This window comes from Ranitomeya imitator, chromosome 5 (genome assembly GCF_032444005.1).
Source record: "Ranitomeya imitator isolate aRanImi1 chromosome 5, aRanImi1.pri, whole genome shotgun sequence".
In the NCBI taxonomy this organism is placed as follows: domain Eukaryota; kingdom Metazoa; phylum Chordata; class Amphibia; order Anura; family Dendrobatidae; genus Ranitomeya; species Ranitomeya imitator.
In genome coordinates, this window is record NC_091286.1 from 58,092,412 (window position 1) to 58,112,821 (window position 20,410).

The following is a 20,410-nucleotide window of genomic DNA, read 5'->3' on the forward strand; positions in this document are numbered from 1 at the left end:
CATTATTTATCCTGTTAAATGATTCCTATAAATCACATGTAACAGATGAGTAAATAAAGCATTAAACACTGTACGGGTATATCTCTTTAGTTGCCACCAGAGGTCTCCAGTGAGCACGAGAACTTTACAAGGTCTCCGACCTCATTTCTTTGTAATTATATTACACTAGATGGTGGCCCGATTCTAACGCATCGGGTATTCTAGAATATGCATGTCCACGTAGTATATTGCACAGCCCACGTTGTATATTGCCCAGCCACGTAGTATATTGCCCAGCCACGTAGTATATTGCCCAGCCACGTAGTATATTGTCTAGCGATGTAGTATATTGCCCAGCCACGTAGTATATTGTCTAGCGATGTAGTATATTGCCCAGCCACGTAGTATATTGTCTAGCGATGTAGTATGTTGTCCAGCCACGTAGTATATTTCTAGCGATGTATTATATTGCCCAGCCACGTAGTATATTGTCTAGCGATGTAGTATATTGCCCAGCCACGTAGTATATTGTCTAGCGATGTAGTATATTGCCCAGCCACGTAGTATATTGTCTAGCGATGTAGTATATTGCCCAGCCACGTAGTATATTGTCTAGCGATGTAGTATATTGCCCAGCCACGTAGTATATTGTCTAGCGATGTAGTATATTGCCCAGCCACGTAGTATATTGTCTAGCGATGTAGTATATTGCCCAGCCACGTAGTATATTGTCTAGCGATGTAGTATGTTGTCCAGCCACGTAGTATATTTCTAGCGATGTATTATATTGCCCAGTTACGTAGTATACTGCACAGCGATGTAGTATACAGCACAGACACGTAGTATACAGCACAGTCACGTAGTATATTGGCCAGTCATGCAGTATATTGCCCAGCCACGTAGTATATTGCCCAATATTGGGATTATGGAGCGGGCGCCGGGCACTGACTGCGGGGAGTAGGGGAGGGACTAGTCGGACTGTGCCCGTCGCTGATTGGTCGCTGCAGCCATGACAGGCAGCTGGCGAGACCAATAAGCGACACGGGATTTCCGTTACGGAAGTTGCAGACAGAAAGACGGAAGTACCCCTTAGACAATTATATATATAGATGCTGCAGAGATCTGTAAGGCCTCTTTCACACTTCCGTTTTTTACAATCAGTCACAATACGTCAAAATGTTGAAAGACGTTAGTGTTAAAAATAATTTAAAAAATTTAAAAATCGTGATATTCTTACCTTCCGGCGTCCCCCGCAGCCTTCCCGTGGCCCCCGATGCTCATGGCAGCTCCCTTTGCCAGTGATGCCTTGCGACAGTGACCTGTGATGACGTAGCGGTTATTGTCACAAGGCATCACTGGGAATGGGAGCTGCCCGGAGCATCAGGAAGGCTGCAGGGGACACCAGAGGTAAGAATATCATGAATTTTTATTTATTTTTAAATTATTTTTAACATTATATCTTTTTACTATTGATGCTGCAAGAGGAGGGAGAGAGAGAGAGAGTGAATTTCCCTGACGGGAAATTCTTCTGCGCATGCTCCGTTTCAAAAGATGGCATCCGTCACTGGATTCCTGCTTTTGACGGTCAGCGACGGATCCTGCATCCATAGGCTTCCACTATAGCAAACGACGGGCAGCGCTGGATCCGTCGCTGAGCGATTTTCCGACGTACACAAAAAACGTTCCTCTGTGTGTTGTCTCCGCCTGACGGACAGCAGTTTTACGACGGATCCAGTGCACAACAGATGAAACATGAGGCCATCCGTCACAATCCGTCGCTAATACAAGTCTATGAGAAAAAAAAACTGATCCAGCAGAAATATTTGCTGGATCCATTTTTTTCACAAAACGACGGATTGTGACGGAAAAAGAAAGACGGAAGTGTGAAAGAGGCCTAAGGCTACTTTCACACTAGCATCGGAATCTCCCCGTCACAATGCGTCGGGCAGAGATTCCGACGCTAGCGTTTGACGCACTGCACAACGGGTGCAGCGGATGCATTTCTCTGGCGCATCCACTGCCCCATTGTGAGGTGCGGGGAGGTGGGGGCGGAGTTCCGGCCACGCATGCGCGGCCAGAAAAAGCGGTCTGTCAGGAGCAAAAAACGTTACACTTAACGTTTTTTGCTCCCGGCGGTCCGCCACAACAGGGTGCAACCGTCGCACGACGGTTGCGACGTGTGGCAAAGCGTCGCAATGCGTCGCTAATGTTAATCTATGGGGCAAAAACGCATCCTGCAGACAACTTTGCAGGATGCGTTTTTTGCCATAAACGACGCATTGCGACGTCTGGCAAAAAACGCCAGTGTGAAAGTAGCCTTAGTCATATAGGCGAATATATTATTACCTTACACCAAAATGTTCATACCATAACAATCTTGTATTATAGACTTACGGTATATGCATCACATGATATAAATTGTATGCATTTTTCTTGGCGATACTAAAATACTTCTATTTTTTGTGATCTCATTTTAAAATTAGCAAATACATTTAGGGGCTATGGGGTTTTCCAACATTATTTGACCCCCTTTCATAAGACCTAACTCTTCACTGGAAAGTTCTGCTTGTCATTGGAAAGCATATTGCAGAGCTTGTCAGCTGAAGGCGCCAGCACTCCAAATCATCAGCAGGATCCATGCAAAGAACAGTGATGTCAGTGATCTGAGCGTGCAGGCTGGATAAAGAACAACCGTATTGGAAACGTGTTGCTTGCTGACCATCCTGTCCACTACTTTTAATTCATTTGGATGGAATAAAGATAATTTTTCAAATTTTACCAGAAGCTGGAACTTTTCTTCTTTTCTTTTTTTCGCTGACTGGGCACCACCTGCTTCTCCTCCATCACCAGCAGAATGAATGTGGCGGCACATGCCAACAGGAGCAACATCGCAGGATATTGTTACATCCCTACCTGGACAATCTTGGGACACTTACTTTTCCTTTTTAGCCAACAAGACACTATATTTTTTAACCAAAATATTACAACATACTTAACCTTTGTAATGTATTTTCATGTTTCATTGTGCTTATAATTGCTATTTATAATTAATCACAATGATAAACCCACCTGTGAGGTGTGCAGTACAGCAGACAGGAGCGCACAGCTTCTGCTAAATGCACACAACCCAAAGTATGGATTTAATAGAAAGCATTGTCTATGGGTACCGTCACACTATACGATTTACCAACAATCACGAACAGCGATACGACCTGGCCGTGATCGTTGGTAAGTCGTTGTGTGGTCGCTGGGGAGCTGTCACACAGACAGCTCTCTCCAGCGACCAACGATGCCGAGGTCCCCGGGTAACCAGGGTAAACATCGGGTTACTAAGCGCAGGACCGCGCTTAGTAACCCGATGTTTACCCTGGTTACCAGCGTAAAAAAAACAAACAGCACATACTTACATTCCGGTGTCTGTCCCTTGCCGTCTGCTTCCCGCACTCACTGACTGCCGGCCGTAAAGTGAAAGCACAGCGGTGACGTCACCGCTGTGCTCTGCTTTCACTTTACGGCCGGCAGTCAGTGAGTGCGGGAAGCAGACGGCAAGGGACCTGACGGACACCGGAATGTAAGTATGTTTTTTTTTTTTTTTTTACGCTGGTAACCAGGGTAAACATCGGGTTACTAAGTGCGGTCCTGCGCTTAGTAACCCGATGTTTACCCTGGTTACAAGCGAACGCATCGCTAGATCGGTGTCACACACACCGATCTAGCGATGACAGCGGGAGATCCAGCGACGAAAGAATGTTCCAAACGATCTGCTACGATGTACGATTCTCAGCAGGATCCCTGATCGCTGCTGCGTGTCAGACACAGCGATATCGTAATGATATCGCTGGAACGTCATGAATCGTACCGTCGTAGCGACAAAAGTGCCACTGTGTGACGGTACCCTATGAAGCTCATCCGTTCCAAAGAGTTTGTACTCCCTCTCTTTTTTCTTGTTGATGGACTCCCTCGGCTGCTCATAGAGGTAGACACAGGAACACTTCTAGTTTGAATCTTCTACTTTATTAAAAAGGTACAGTATAAATCAGTAAAAATAAAAACGGCCTTTCTCGCATAATGGGAAAACACAAAACACATACAGTATAGTCTATGTGACTGTGGGGATTCAGCTGTCTACCAAAAACACAGATCTGGAGCTCTCGTCTCCAGGCACACCGAACATTGAATGATTCAGAAGGCTGATTATTTACATTCTAGACCTCACCATGGGGTGAAGATATGGTGAACAAAAAAACCCAGCCATTAACATGGCAGAATTAACCCCTATCAGAACTTAGTGTGCTGGAGTATTTTCCACAGGTTCATATCACTGAAGCTAACATCTTCAGTGATACATATCTCTGCTCCAGCACTTTACAAGTGACGTTGTCACATATCCCTCCCTGCCCAAATCTGGGGATTTTGGGACCTTCAGCCACTAAACAGGGAAGTCTAAACAGGGCATCTGCATTACCGTGTAGTTTCCTGGGCCTGTGCTCCACGTGAAAGCTGCAGTCCTGGAGCGCTAGAAACCACCTAGTCAACTGGGCATTCTTCCCCTTCCTTTCCCTCATCCATCTCAGGGGCACATGATCTAACATTAGCCTGAATTTCCAGCCTAACAGTCAGTACCATAGCGTGTCAATGCACAATTGATGGACAAGCAGTCCTTCACTATGATGGCATAGTTTTGTTTTTTTTTACAAGAGGAGAGTTATCTACTCAGGATTGGATATTCCTCCCCATTTATTTCCTGGAACAACATGGCTCCCTACCAGACCACAGAGGCATCCATCTGGATCAAAAACTCCTCACTGAAGTCAAGTGCGACCAAGACCGACTGTTTACACAGGGTGAGCTTAAACTCCTGGAATGCCATCACTGCTTCAGAAGACCACTTGGCCATCAAAGTCTTTGTGTCCATAAGGTTAGTCTGGGGTGCGGCTATCATGACGAAATTCGGAATAAAATCGCGGATAGTATCCCACCATTCCCAGAAATGCCCTAACCTGTTTCTTGGAGATTGGTTGAGGCCAATTCTGGATCGCCTCTACCTTATTCACTTGCGGCTTTATTTCTCCCCTTACGATGATGTGGTATTTTGCCTCTTCTTTCCCCATGGAGCACTTAGAAGGGTCTATGGTAAACCCTGCCTTCCTCAACTCAACTATTACGGCTTGGACATTCTGGAGATGACTTCCCCAATCCCGGATGAAGATCACAATATCGTCCAAGCAAGCTGTGGTGTAATTGTTTTGAGGGGCTAGGATCCAGTCCATGGCCCTCTTGTAGGTAGTTGGGGCTCTTTTCAGCCCAAACAGCATTCTGGTATACTGGAAGCAACCATTAGGTGTAGAGAAGGCTGTATTGTCATTGGCACTTTTGGAGATGAGGATTTGCCAGTACTCATTCATTAGGTCCATGGTAATGATGTCTGGCTTACTCTAGCCTCTCAATAAGTTCATTGACGCGGGGCATCTGATACGCGTTTAATTTGGACACCAAGAATTTGATATGGCTTTTGGTTCACCCGTACATGCTGTTCCTTCAAGATTTCATGATCAACAACCTACGTACATTTTGGCAACTTTGAAAACAGGTCCCTGTTTCTCTGAAGCAGTTCTCAGCACTGTTGGCCGGTGACAGTGTCTCTGCCACTGTTACATCATCGAACTTGGCTTCAGAATTGATCCCCAGACATGTAGCTTCCACTGATTCCCTGTTTTGCCACGGTGTATAAAAGTTGATGTGGTACTCCAGGTAGAGCTTCCTTCTCCCTGGCTGAAGGACTTTGTAGTTGACATCACTCAGCTTTTCAACCACTTTGCATGACCTCTGCCACAGAAATGTCCAGAAATGTATTTTTGATCTTGGGGATCAACACCAACATCCAGTCTCCAGGGCCTAAACTGTCTCAGCCTCGCCGACCGATTGTAGAGCCTTGTCAGGGCCTCTTGTGCTTGAAGGAGGCTTTCCTTCACAATTGGCATCACCCTCGCGATCATGTCCTGCATCTGGGCCACATGCTCGATGATGTTCCGGTGGGGTGTAACCTCTGGTTCCCAGGTCTCCTTTGCAACATCCAGAAGTCCCCAAGGGTGCCATCTGTAAAACAGCTCTAACATTGAGAGCCCCGTAGAGATCTGTGGCATTTCCCTAATATCTCTACTAGGGAAGTTCCACAGGTCTCTACGGGGTTTTCAACAGCAGGTACAGGAGAACGCAATGCTAGTCTCGGCCCTCTTTCTTCACAACCTTCTTAAGCATGGACTTCAAGGTCTTATTGAATCTCTCCACTAGGCCATCCGTCTGGGGATGGTACACTGAGGTCCTGAGTTGTGTAATCTGGAGAGCCTTACATAATTCTCTCATTACTTTGGATATGAATGGTGCTCCTGGGTCCTTCAGGATACTTTGGCAGGCCAGTCAGGGAGACAATATGGACTAGCACTCGGGCTATACTCCTGGTAGAGGAGTTTTTCAGTATTACTATATCCGGGTACCATGTTGCATAGCTCATGACCACCAAGGAACATTGTTGCCCTCTGATGGACTTAACTAGAGGCCCGGCAATTGTCATAGCAATCTGGTCAAATGGGACCTCTATAATAGGTGACGGCACTAGGGGACTGAGGAAGTGGGAGCAGTTAGCTGACAGGTAGGACAGGACCAGCAATAATTACAAATCTCTCAGTAGGGTTCTGTCTACCCACCCAAGACATGAAAATGGTCCCGGAACTAACAGCTGTTCTAATACAGCCCCTCTCACTTTAGTGATCTGATATAGCAAATCCTCATTTATCATGAAATATGGAAATCTGGTGTCAGCCCCCGGATCTTGGTCAACCCCACTTATTACAGCAACATTGTCCAATGCCCCTTTTAGCATAAGGTCCTCCATTTGAGCAGTCCCAAAAGTCCTCCCAAAACCGCCCTAACTTCGAAATATTGGCCTCATGGGACAATATATATATATTAGAATAAAAGCCGGCAATTAATGTCCCACGTATAGTAATATGACAGGTTAGAATAGAATATATAGATGTTATATGTATTTATATTAGATAGACAGAAGAAAATTAGTAATGTGTGTTTGCAGCTTACTGTACATGTATTTAATAAAAGACAATTTTATGGAAAAAATGGGGTAGGCTCCCACACAATTTTCGCAACCAGCAGAGAGAAAGTCGACGTCTGGGGGGCCGATGTTTCTAGCCTGGGAATAGGGTAATACCCATGAAGCTTCCCAGGCTATTAATAACAGCTAACAGCTGTATAATTAGCTGTTACTGGCTATTAAAATGTGAGAACCTAGGAAAAAAAATGACATGGGGTCCCCCTATAATAACCAGCAAAAGCTATGCAGACAGCTGCGGGTTGATATTAGTAGCCTAGGAAAGGGTCATGGATACTGTGTCACCCCCCCCCCCCCCCTGTATAACAACATCAGCTCTCAACTGCCCCAGAGAAAGTGCATCTCAAAGATGCGCCAATTCTGGCACTTAGCCTCAATCTTCCCACTTGCCCTGTAGCGGTGGCAAGTGGGGTGATAGTTGGGGGGTTGATGTCACCTTTGTATTGTCTGGTGACATCAAGTCCCGAGGTTAGTAATGGAGAGATGTCAATAAGACACCCCCATTACTAACCCCATAGTCATATTGTATAAAAACACAGACACCAAGAATCAAGTTCTTTAATTGAAAGAAAGACACAGACTCCTTTAATAATCTTAGTTAAACCATACTTATGACCTCGCCCATTCCCCCGATGCCCTCGTCATCTGCAAGTAAAAAAAAAACAAAACACAATATTCCTCACTTTTCCGCAGAGACGCTGCTAATCCATTTGTCGCATGACGGGTCAAGCTCTGCTACATAAAGATGGCAGGATGCATGGCTGCATGATGCGACCATACAGCCTGCCATCCAGCAGATACTGAACAGTGTGGGTCTATGGGTGTGTGCAAAACATCAGGCTGCACGTCATCAGAGTGCAGTGCGATCCCCATGGACGCCGGCTATAGGGAGATGAAGTGCTGAACCTAGAGTCGCCAACTCGTATATAGTTAAGTAAATAAGGCAGCACACTGCAGCGCTAGAACATGCAAACTTGAAAACACAAAATTTGATCTGCATTACTGCACTAGAAATATGAAAAATGAGAGCTTTTAGCGCATAAAAATGGCCAATTTTATGTGTACCTGGTAGCCCCTTTACGGCATCTCTCTTATACCAGGTCCTACGCTTGCCTTCCTCGCTGAGAATAAACGTCTCCATCTGAATGGGTACATGTGAAACCTCTTCCTAGACTAAAATTCTCTCTCACTGTGGAGGGGTATTGGACCTGCTGTAATTAAAACACCTGAAGCTAGGAGGCGGAGTGCACGATCAGAAGGCTAAAGAATACATTTCAAAAACCTGACCTGCACATCCAAACAGACACAGTGTGAACAGGTGCTGAACCCAGAGTCGCCAACTCGTATATAGTTAAGCAAATAAGGCAGCACACTGCAGCGCTAAAACATGTAAACTTGAAATATGAAATTTGAACTGCATTACTGCACTAGAAATATGAAAAATGAGAGCTTTTAGCGCATAAAAATGGCCAATTTTATGTGTACCTGGTAGCCTCTTTACGGCATCTCTCTTATACCAGGTCCTAAAAGCTCTCATTTTAGCGAGTGCGAGTTCAAGGACCATAAGGGAAGGGGGAAAAAAGCAAAGAAAAACCCACTTATAACTGATAGTACACACACACACACTTTACCCCAAAACATTATTAAAATAAAACTAAGTGATCACGCCGTCTGTGCCTGAATCACATATCATTTATCTCACACAGCAGAAATCAAAATTAAAACGGCAGAATCACAGAATCGCTGGTTTTGGTCACTTTGCGATAATGTACGGAAAGTGCTGCGGAATAAGATATCGCTATATAAGCAAAAGAAATAAAATAATTCACTAATAAAAACCCCAACAGATCAGAAAGTCGCGCAGATACTAAAATAGCGCCAATAAAAACTTCAAGTCGCACTGCAAGAAAAAGCAAGAGGAAAATATAAACGTCAGAGATGTTGGAAGATGAAGTGCAAAGCTCACAACACCCAGAGCAGCACCGCACTGCACAGAACAACACTGCACAACACTGCACTGCACAGCACTGCACAGCACTGCACAGCTGGGGGCGCTGCCCGGGATCCTGAGCAGGTCTGCACTGGTGAAGCGGCTGTCCAGGAATTAATGGGCGTGGTCATGTTTATAAAAGGGCGGGGCTTATATACGGAATACGTGGGCGGGGTTTCTATTTCCTCACTTCGGCCATTACTTACAATTACAAGTGGCTGCTGTGCTGGACGTGAGGAGGCGTCATTTATCATAGGATAATCACTCGCCAATGATAAAGATGGCGTCCAAGGCTTCACCCGGCCTTGAATGGACAGCCGGCTTTCCTGCCTGCACCGTCCAATCATAGTGACCGCTCGCCCACTCTCTCAGCAGTCGTCTTCCTGATTGGCTGCATGGGGGCGGTGCGTCAGGTCACGTGTTCCCTTACCGGAGAAGAAGGAGAAGTGGTAGTAGGTGTCGGGCGGGGAGGGGGACGCATTTCCGGTTTTGCCAGTCATTGAGACTGAGCTTGGCGGCTCCGGCGGAGGGAGGCACCGATATGGACAGCCAAGGCAGGAAGGTGGTGGTGTGCGACAACGGCACCGGGGTGAGTCGCGGAGAGCCGGGTGCACGCTGGGCGTTGGTTGTCACCACCCTTACTCTCTGAGCAGCGAGCTCCCCCACAGTCAGTGGCCATCTGCGGCAGCACAGCCGGTGCCAGCGGCGCCCACATACCCGGCTGTGTGATGTGTGCGGGTATAGCGCTGACACAGACCGCAGCGCAGCACACGGCAATCCTGGAAAATCCCTCACAATCCAGGGGCCATTCATGTGATGCGCCATCTCCAGCTATTGCTCAATCTATAGTGTGTAGCACGCATGTGTATATATAGGGGTGTATATATAATGTGTATATATACAGGGGTGTATATATGTGTGTATATATAGGGGTGTATATATAATGTGTGTATATAGGGGTGTATATATAATGTGTGTATATAGGGGTGTATATATAATGTGTATATATAGGGGTGTATATATAATGTGTATATATAATGTGTATATATACAGGGGTGTATATATGTGTGTATATACAGGGGTGTATGTATATATGTGTGTATATACAGGGGTGTATATATGTGTGTATATATAGGGGTGTATATATAATGTGTGTATATAATGTGTGTATATATAATGTGTATATATAGGGGTGTATATATAATGTGTATATATAGGGGTGTATATATAATGTGTATATATAATGTGTATATATACAGGGGTGTATATATGTGTGTATATACAGGGGTGTATGTATATATGTGTGTATATACAGGGGTGTATATATGTGTGTATATATAGGGGTGTATATATAATGTGTGTATATAGGGGTGTATATATAATGTGTATATATAGGGGTGTATATATAATGTGTATATATAATGTGTATATATACAGGGGTGTATATATGTGTGTATATACAGGGGTGTATGTATATATGTGTGTATATACAGGGGTGTATATATGTGTGTATATATAGGGGTGTATATATAATGTGTGTATATAGGGGTGTATATATAATGTGTGTATATAGGGGTGTATATATAATGTGTATATATAGGGGTGTATATATAATGTGTATATATAATGTGTATATATACAGGGGTGTATATATGTGTGTATATACAGGGGTGTATATATGTGTGTATATACAGGGGTGTATGTATATATGTGTGTATATACAGGGGTGTATGTATATATGTGTGTATATACAGGGGTGTATGTATATATGTGTGTATATACAGGGGTGTATGTATATATGTGTGTATATACAGGGGTGTATATATAATGTGTGTATATAATGTGTATATATACAGGGGTGTATATACAGGGGTGTATGTATATATGTGTGTATATACAGGGGTGTATGTATATATGTGTGTATATACAGGGGTGTATATATAATGTGTATATATAATGTGTATATATACAGGGGTGTATATATGTGTGTATATACAGGGGTGTATATATGTGTGTATATACAGGGGTGTATATATGTGTGTATATACAGGGGTGTATATATGTGTGTATATACAGGGGTGTATATATGTGTGTATATACAGGGGTGTATGTATATATGTGTGTATATACAGGGGTGTATGTATATATGTGTGTGTATATAGGGGTGTATATATAATGTGTGTGTATATACAGGGGTGTATATATAATGTGTGTGTATATACAGGGGTGTATGTATAATGTGTGTGTAAAATATATATGTGTATGTATATATATATATATATATATATATATATATATATATATATATATATATATATATATATATATATATATATATATATATATATATATATATATATATATTATGATTATTATTTTCTGCGTCCCATTCATACGCAGGCTTCTTCCTCCCGGCGCCGGTCTGGCATGTTCGGGGTTGCCGCCTGCTGCCGGGGAGGGAGGGGAGCTGCAGGCCTCAGCCTGATCGCAGGGAGCTGCATACCTTGACATGTTGAGGTGGCAGCTCAATTTCTGACTGTTTGTGTTCTTGGTCCCCACTGGAGCCGTCTCTCCTCCTCGATCATCCATTGCTGATGGACGCCAACTCTTTTCATCTTTACATTTCTGAATTTTTGCCCATTGAAGAACTGTAAGCCTCTGTTCACACGTTGTTTTTTCCGGCATTTTTTTAATGCGAGTTTTCAGTTGTGTTTTGCAGCACCAGGAAAGTCTGAGATTTCAGAAATCTGCACACGTTGCTTTTATTTTCCTGACTGCTGCGTGTTTGCCAACTGCAGTGTGTTACTTCTTCGAGGTGCACAAGACGCAGGTATGAGGTTTTGCGATGTTTTTGGTGCAAACACCAAAGTGAAGTCATGCCTTGTTTTTGTTTTTTTTGGGAGGAGGGCACTAACCTTTATCAACATGCACAAGAGACAACAAAAACGCAGCAATAAAAATGCAGCCAAAAAGAAATGCAACCTATGAGCATAGCCTAACTTTTTTTTTTCAATGCCTAATCATAGTCGTAGGAGGACTTGGTCTGTGTTTATTTTATTTTTTGTATTGTCTCTTTTTTTCATGAGTTGAAGTTTTGAATGACACCGTTCATTTCACCATATCATTTATTTATTTTTTGGTGGGGGGCAAGGAAAAAAATTACCAGTGTGGTGAGAGACCATAAGATGTCTTCTTATGAAGCCGCCCAGCCTGAGACGGGTCTTTAGAGGAGTATCATCATGGCGGATCCAGGGGCCTGTCAGTAGAACGGAGCCTTTGTCAGGGATTGATGGTGACATTTCTATGGCAGCCATTGGACCCAGCTGTGGCCTCTTGTATTAGAGGTAAGTGCTGGCTGTATACCTCAGCTGGCACCTGCCCTGTATGCAGCATGCTCAGCTCCAGGGCCCGCACTGTAGACCCATTCCCCCACATCATGCCGTCCTGGTGCCGCCAGGAGCTGTGTGATCTCAGATTTAGCCACATCATGGTGATCTCTTCGTGCAGAAATGTTTTGCCTGTTGTGACTTTGAGTCTTCACCGTACCTCAGTTATAGGAACCGTGACCCTTACAGCTCCAGCAGGGCGGTCTCACAGATTATTTAATGACTGATCTATGAAGTTGTGCCACAATTCCACCATTGCTGCCAATCCTGCTACAGTCAGGAATCTCCGACAGCTGGGTGACAACCTATAGGAAGGTTTTAGGAAAAACCGCAGCATAAATGGTTGTCGATGTCAGGTTTGGCGCAGACTGTGTGCGTCACGGAGAGTGAAATCTTCAGCAGAAATTGCCGTCCTGCAGCTTTCAGTCCTTGTGCCGGTCCGTTCTGCGGCGGTTTCTTCTGCAGTCTGTGCATGAGGTTACGTTTCAGAATCCTCCTCTTTGGTGTCATTCGTTGCGGATTTTCCCAGCCTGGTCAGTCTCGTGTGGACGTAGGCTCAGAAGCTGATGTCAGGGGCGATTGTCACCGTGGCGGGTGGTGAGGACATGGAGGGATGATGTCGGGGAGCTGACCGTCCATAGTAATTGTAGGCAGCTCCGCAGGACTCTTGTGTTGGGTCCAATCACATGAAGAGGCTTGGTGGGTTTTGTAGATAACGGTGCACTATGGACTCTGTGATGTCCACATTTTCACTTAGTAAAGGTGCTGGCAGTTCCCATTTTATTGTCCCAGGTGTTCCTGTCTCCTGAAGGGGAGCTCCAGGTTTTGGGTCCTGGGGGAAGGTGTTGACTATTGGTAGCCTGGGGTCTGATATCTGGGGCTGTGAGCGCCATTGTACGGTCGTGTCCCCATTGGTGCTCCTGACTATACAGGGGACCCCAGAAAGCCCCTATGGAGAGGTAGGAGTGCTGCTGCCCCTTCAGTTCTAGGACTGTGTAGACCCTCAGTGATCTTTAAAGTGTAACTGACATTGCAGGTGAACTTGCAGCAGATTGTGTCTCTGCCTCTAGCTCCTCCATAGAATCTCATGGGCAGCAACTCCCATCTCCTATCTCAGTAATGGAAGTCTGTATTCATTTATCACAGATTTTAACCCTGAATTAAGAGTGAAACATCAGCCCACAAGGAAAAATAAGCAGATTTCTCTGGTGGTGCACATCAAAATAAGAAACGTTGTAATCTATCAATTTATGGAAATTAAAATGAAGGTTACCCACTACTTTAGCACTGATGACCTCTCCTTAGGGTAGGTCATCAATGTCTGATGAGCGGTAGTGTGACACCCGGCTGATCAGCTGTTCTCGGTGCCGGCTGGAACTGACCAGTTATGGATCTACACAGCTTTGTGAACTCTATAGTGGCTATGGCCCAGTACTGCACATCCGCCAGCTAGTGAAATCATCAGGTGGCGGATGTGCAGCGCTTGGCCGCGGCCACTGACCAGTAGACTGAGCTGTGCAGCTCCATAACTGGTCCAGCACTGAGAACAGCTAATTGGCAGGGTGCCGGGGGTCACAGTACCACTGATCAGACATTGGTGACCTATCCTGAGGATTGGTCAGCCCTTAAAGGGGTTGTCCACCATCACTCTAGTGGTATACTGAGATGGTTACACCCCTTTTAATTCCATTCTTATGTTCCACCATAAAAACAAAACCGATGAAAATAATTTTGGGGACTAAACATTGGACGCATGATAGACCTCATGAGCTTGGTCAGGTTTGGTTCTTTGCATCTGACATTTTCGGCAGTCCGTGACTCAGACTCTGATAAATAATAGCACAGCCGAACCCAACGTTTTATGATGTTGATGAACTATAAACTACTGATCAAAGGTGACTGTGAGCTCTTGGTCTCTGTCCGTCGGGAGCGGAGGTGCGGGTGAGGTCCATCCAGACCAGCACAGAATGATTCCCTGGTAATCCAGAGCGGTTACCAGTTTCCACCAGTGATACATTGTTGCTCGCTCCTCACTGCTACAGAATCCTGCACTGTGAAATCTTCATGTCTGGTTTCCGTTTTAATCATTGAACCCAACTTCCTTTTAAGACTTGGCGACTCTTGTTCCTTGTCAGTTAGAGGAAGCGCGGTGACGAGGAGGAACTGCGTCCATGTAGCGATCGCCGTGTAGCACCTTTTCTTCTGGAAGAAAGAGGCCTTGTGCAGTCTTAGCTTACAAATGCTTTTTGTCCTGTCCTCGGCCCCTCATTTCTGCGGCACTGTTCCTGCTGTGCACAATTAAGATGTTCACATGTGAAAACCACACGTTGCTTAGGAATCACACTTTTTTTTTTTTTTTTCTCTCTATTCGCTTACTCATTTCCGGTATTAAAGATGAATTCTACGATTTTGGGTTTTTTCAGCTGATTGATCTGTGCGGCCAGTCAAGCCCTCGCTGGTTTGTTCATTTTCTTGTATGGTCAGCTTTGGGCGCTGCTCAGAAGAAAAAAAAAGTATCCCTTTGATGAAATGGACTTAAACGCAATCTAGCAGAAATCTGCACCTAAAATCCGAGCTGTGCATGGGACTAGTATATGCCTATATATGTGTGCATGCGCCCTACCGATGCTGCCCAGTGTATGGGTGATGGTCATTACTTATGATATTGGGCTTCTCTAATATTATTGTTTTGTTATGGGGCCAAAATTTACAAATTGAAATTCGCCCAAAGGCTTAAGTATGGACAGTCGCATGCACCCGTGTTACGTTGCGGGGATCCTGCACATCTGCTATTACAATGGAAATGATGGTGCGGTCATCCTCTAATCGACAGATGAGCCAGGGAAGTCCCAATTGGAAGGTGTTTACTGGCCGAACGGCTGACAAAATGGGTGTATGTAGTGCATGGCTCTCCAGCTGCCGCTGTGTAAGGTGACTCTGCCCACCAAAAAGTGGAAACTTGTCCCACATCTTTTTTTAATAGCATTTTTATTGGCAATTTGAAATCTAGTTGAACGGCGCGCTAACCACAGAATTCAATGTTATTATATAAAGCTCATCCGCCCTCTGTGGATCTGTTGCAGGTATTTAAATCACACAGCATGATGAGCCTTTATCTTTGTGGATTTTAAATGTGGATTTCACCCTTTGCCATTCATTAAATAGGAGACGTCAGCAGGTCAAAAGTGGCCATTTTTTTTCCTCTTATTTTATTCTCACTGCTCACCGGAGAGATCATATTTTTCCAGTAAATCTGCAATACAGATCTAATGATTGGGGCGTTTTTAGTGCAAATTTTTAAGGGCTTTATAAGGGGGAGTGTGCCTTACAGGATCCTCCAGGGCGTGTCTTTCGGCATTGGCCTATGATCATTGCCCCTTTGGAAGACTATTAAAATGCCCAGTTTCTGGGACCGTAGGGTAGATTTAAAAAGGAAAAAAGTTGCGTTCTCGGAGTAGCAGAAATTACAAGTGTGTAAACTGGTCACTTTTGACCTGGTGAAGTAAAAGCCAACAAAAAACTGCCGTGGTTTTAGTAGACATATCTACACTACTATATCAAAACGCCACACATTGTGCTTTTATATTGGCCATGTATGTGTATATAAGGTGCTGATTATAATTCAGACTGTTTTCTAACAATGCCGAAAACCTGTTAAAAAGAAAAAAGAGGGGGGAAAAAGTTCCTAGTATACTTACCACCTAGACATTTCCTCTTCAGTGCTGATGGTGAGCGCAGTGGTTCTGAGCGCGGCGTCCACCTACACGGGCAGAGCCGCTGAGCACACTGGTTGCAGTGCTGTGCACACGACGTCAGCACTGCAGCTGGTAGCAGACACCGTAATGGCACAGACTGTGCTGACCTGGGGAGGGTGAGTAAAGGACGTGTTTATTTTTTTTCCCCTAAGAGTTTGGGGACTGCAATTTTCTAAAAAAAAAAAAAAAAAAAAAAAAAACTCCCTGAAGGTTCCTGCATGTTTTAGCATAGCGTCATCTGCTCCTGAGCGATATCTACCCATGTGTCGGTTTTTTCATGCATTAGACGGCTGTCGCTTCGTACATCTGCGAGGACTCTGTGACCAATGTGACTCATCGGACACGTGATTAGACGTCAAGTTTTTGGTCTAAATCTCCCTTTACAGTTTTTCTCCGCATGGTAAGCGATCGGACCAGTAGCCGTCAGTGTGGTCCCTTTGTACGCTGAACATGAAATTTTTTTCTTTTCTTCTTTTTTAGCTGATGGAAATAGATGACTCATCTTTCCTGTCCAGAACTTCAGCAGCTTTGCAGTTTCCCTTAGGATCCTCTGTACTTCTCGCTTTAGCACTTGATGGTCTCTCGCCAGCCCGAAGTAACCCATTCCGCTTCAGTTTGGCAAAAGTCCATGTACTAAAGTCTGAAAACCACAAGTATGTGTTCAGCACATCTGGCTGCGCAGCTCGGATGGCGGCTGATCGGTTCCAGGGCTGATAAAATGCACAGACCTCATCCGCTTCCTCCGAGTTATAGGTCAGAAACGCTGTACTTTAGTGTCGAGATATATTCCACAGCTCTGCACAGCGGTCGACTGTCACCAGTGGGACTCGCTCTGCGTTTCTGTACTTTAGACATTACCGGGGTCTGCTTCATAGAAACCAGTTAACCTCATAGTGTATTTATAGAGTGCGAGATAAAATTGGATCGATCCCCCAGAGGAAACTAACGGAAACCCATGCAGAACATGGGGCCATATGTGCATGGAGTTAATATATTCGTTTTTTATCTCCGGACCCCAGTGCTGCAGTGACTTCTGCATTGGTGATAAATGCTGGATCGGTTTGGGTCTGATTGCTAGGACCCCACTAAACACTGGGACAAAAGATTCTGGTGCTAAATCAAACTCCACTCAGCTATTATATTTAAAAGGGAAACTGTCTCCACGTGTTTTTTTTTTTTTCTTTTCCTAATCTGAGAGCAGCAGAATGTAGAGACAGAGACCCTGTTTCCAGCGATGTGTCACTTATTGGGCTGATTGTTGTAGTTTTGCTAGAATCTGTGTTTTTTTAGCAGAAGATTATCACTAGAGAGGTACTAATCCTGCTGTCCTCCATATTCATGAGCTCTGTGTAACTCCACCTCCACCACTTTCTGCCTATGCACTGTGTACACAGCGGCCAATCGGTGATATGGGCGGGGATATTAACAAAGATCAGCGGTGGAAAGGCCGCTGGAGGAGTGGAAGTTCTATAACAGCTAAGTTTATTATTTTCGTTCAACAGAAACCAATAATAATACAAATATATTCTTGGAAAACCCCTTTAAGCCAAGAGCTAAGATTAGGGTAACAGAAAATCTGAACTGCTGCATGAAATGCATACCAAACATGAGGGTTGTACCGTGGCATGTAAAAGTTTGGGCACCCCTGGTCAAAATTACTGTTATTGTCAACAGTTAAGCAAGAGGAAGATTAAATAATCTCAAAGTTAAAGACTGCACACTTTCGTGGAATTTTGAGCAAAAAGTGTCCCCACAGTCCCTACTCCCTATTCCTTACTGTGCACCTTATTTGGTCCTGCCAATAAAGCTACTTTGAAAATATATATAATTTTTATTTTTTTTTGTGTACATGTAATTTTTTACATCTTAAAAATTACATAAAGGAAAATGGGTCAATGCGAAAGTTTTGGCACCCTGCATGGTTAGTACCTAGTAGCACTCCCAATTTGAAAGTATCACAGCTTGTAAACACTTTGTATCTAGGCAAGAGTCCATCAATTCTTGTTTTAGGGATTTTCATCCATTCTTCCTTGGGGAAGTCTACCAGTTCTGTGAGATTCCTGGGTTGTCTTGCATACTCTACTAGTTTGAGGTCTAGCCACAGATTTTCAATGATGATCAGATCAGGGGACTGTGAGGGTCATTGTAAAACCTTCAGCTTGCACCTTTTGAGGTCGTCTATTGTGGATTTTGACTATTTGTAGAAGCCATCCTCTTTTCAACTTCAGCTTTTTTACAGATGCTATTATGTTTGCATTAAGAATTTGAAACTTCATTGAATCCATTCTTCCCTCTACCTGTGAAATGTTCCCCCATGTCATTGGCTGCAACACAACCCCAAAGCAAGACTGATCCACCTCCATGCTTAATGGTTGGCGTGATGTTCTTTTCCTGAAATTCTGTCCCCCTTTTCCTCCACACACCTTTTGATCATTGTGACCATAGAGTTCTATTTTAAATTTAGCGGTCTACAGGACTTGTTTCCAAAATGCACCAGGTTTGTTTAGATGTTCTTTTGTATACTTCTGAAGCTGGATTTTATGGTGAGGATGCATGACAAGTTATATTGTGATGGCTATCCCATGAAGAACCATATATGTGCAGTTGTCTCTGAACAGTAGAACAATGTACCACAAATGCAGAGTCTGCCAAATCTTTCCGAAGGTCCTTTGCGATCAAGCGGGGGTTGTGATTTTCCTCTCCGGCAATCCTATGATCAGCTCACTGACATTTTGCTTGGTCTTCCAGACCTTATCTTGACCTCTGCTGTTCCTGTTAACTGCCATTTCTTAATTACCGTATATACTCGAGTATAAGCCCGAGTGATGTAGTTACAGTGATGTAATGTCTGTTTGTAACTTTCCAACTCAATATTTGATGTGTCCTTTATTTTTTTCCTTCTATTTCTTTTAATACATAGTCGTGAAAAAATCCCCATTACCAAGGTGTTTGTGCCAGCGGCTGTCCACCCTCAACTCATATGGAATGCTGATGGTGTTCCATAGTTAAAGAATCCCTCCCATTAAAATGTTATCTTCTTAATATATTGCAATCATCATATTACATGACACTGTGCACTTACAATTGCTCATTTTGCCTTTCTACCCAGTTGATTATTCTTTCCTATTAGGTCTGACATCACGTGATCAAAAACTGACTGAGTCCTTCCAAGCTCTATGTAGAAGCAGGAGGTACATTTTCACTGTATGAGTCATCAGTCACTGCAAAATTCTCTGGCAAGGGGAGGAGGGAGCAGCTTGGTAAGGAGGTGAAGAGGGGAATGATAAATGCAGGGACAAGTGACTTCCTGTTTTTACATAGAGTAGAGAAGAGACGAATTTACTGGGTAGAAGTACAAAATGAGAAATTGTAAGTACACAGAGCTTCATAATATGACGATTGCGATATAATAAGAGGGTAAAAACTTTGATGTGTGGAGAAGTGCTTATTTAAAGGGATTTTCTGATATTTAATAATATTGATTAAAGGATTGGTAGTGCCATAAAATAAAGACCAGTTGCATTCCTAATGAGCCTCTTCTGGAAAACTAAATACGAAGACTGTTCAAGCAGTGATAATTGCTTAGGACCGTGCCCATAGAGCGTCGCTGCACATGCGACCACAAATTTCTTTTCAATGGTTAGTGCTCATTCTGGGTCTGCAAGGCCAATCCTTAGACCGCAGCTCAGTATGAGGATCCCTGTCCTGCAATCTGCTGAAGTGAATTATTTGCTTATACTGAAGCATGGTATTTACTTGCTAGAAACCCTCTGTTCACACAGATGTCAGCAGTCCTGGCTGACTTAAAGGGTTTGCCCACTAGACTCTTGTCGTTGAAGGACCTTTGGTGACGACATGGTCACATGACTGAGGTTACCAAAGGTCCTTAAGAAGTCTTAACTTTGGAATAGAAATGCTGAGACTCCTAAAGGTACCGTCACACTAAGCGACGCTGCAGCGATACCGACAACGAGCCGGATCGCTGCAGCGTCGCTGTTTGGTCGCTGGAGAGCTGTCACACAGACCGCTCTCCAGCGACCAACGATGCCGGTAACCAGGGTAAACATCAGGTTACTAAGCGCAGGGCCGCGCTTAGTAACCCGATGTTTACCCTGGTTACCATCGTTAAAGTAAAAAAAAACAAACACTACATACTTACCTACCGCTGTCTGTC

The 20,410-nt window shown here is 44.1% G+C and overlaps 1 protein-coding gene across 1 annotated transcript in view; it reads left to right on the forward strand.

Annotated features, from left to right (window-relative positions):
• The first annotated feature begins 9,307 nt into the window (after nt 1-9,307).
• The window catches only part of ACTR2 (actin related protein 2), a 48,231-nt gene continuing 37,128 nt past the window's right edge, over nt 9,308-20,410 (forward strand). Inside the window, exon 1 of the mRNA XM_069768721.1 lies at nt 9,308-9,684. Within this exon, the coding sequence (XP_069624822.1) occupies nt 9,637-9,684 (48 nt within the window). The 5' untranslated portion in view covers nt 9,308-9,636. The remainder of the gene's footprint in view (nt 9,685-20,410) is intronic.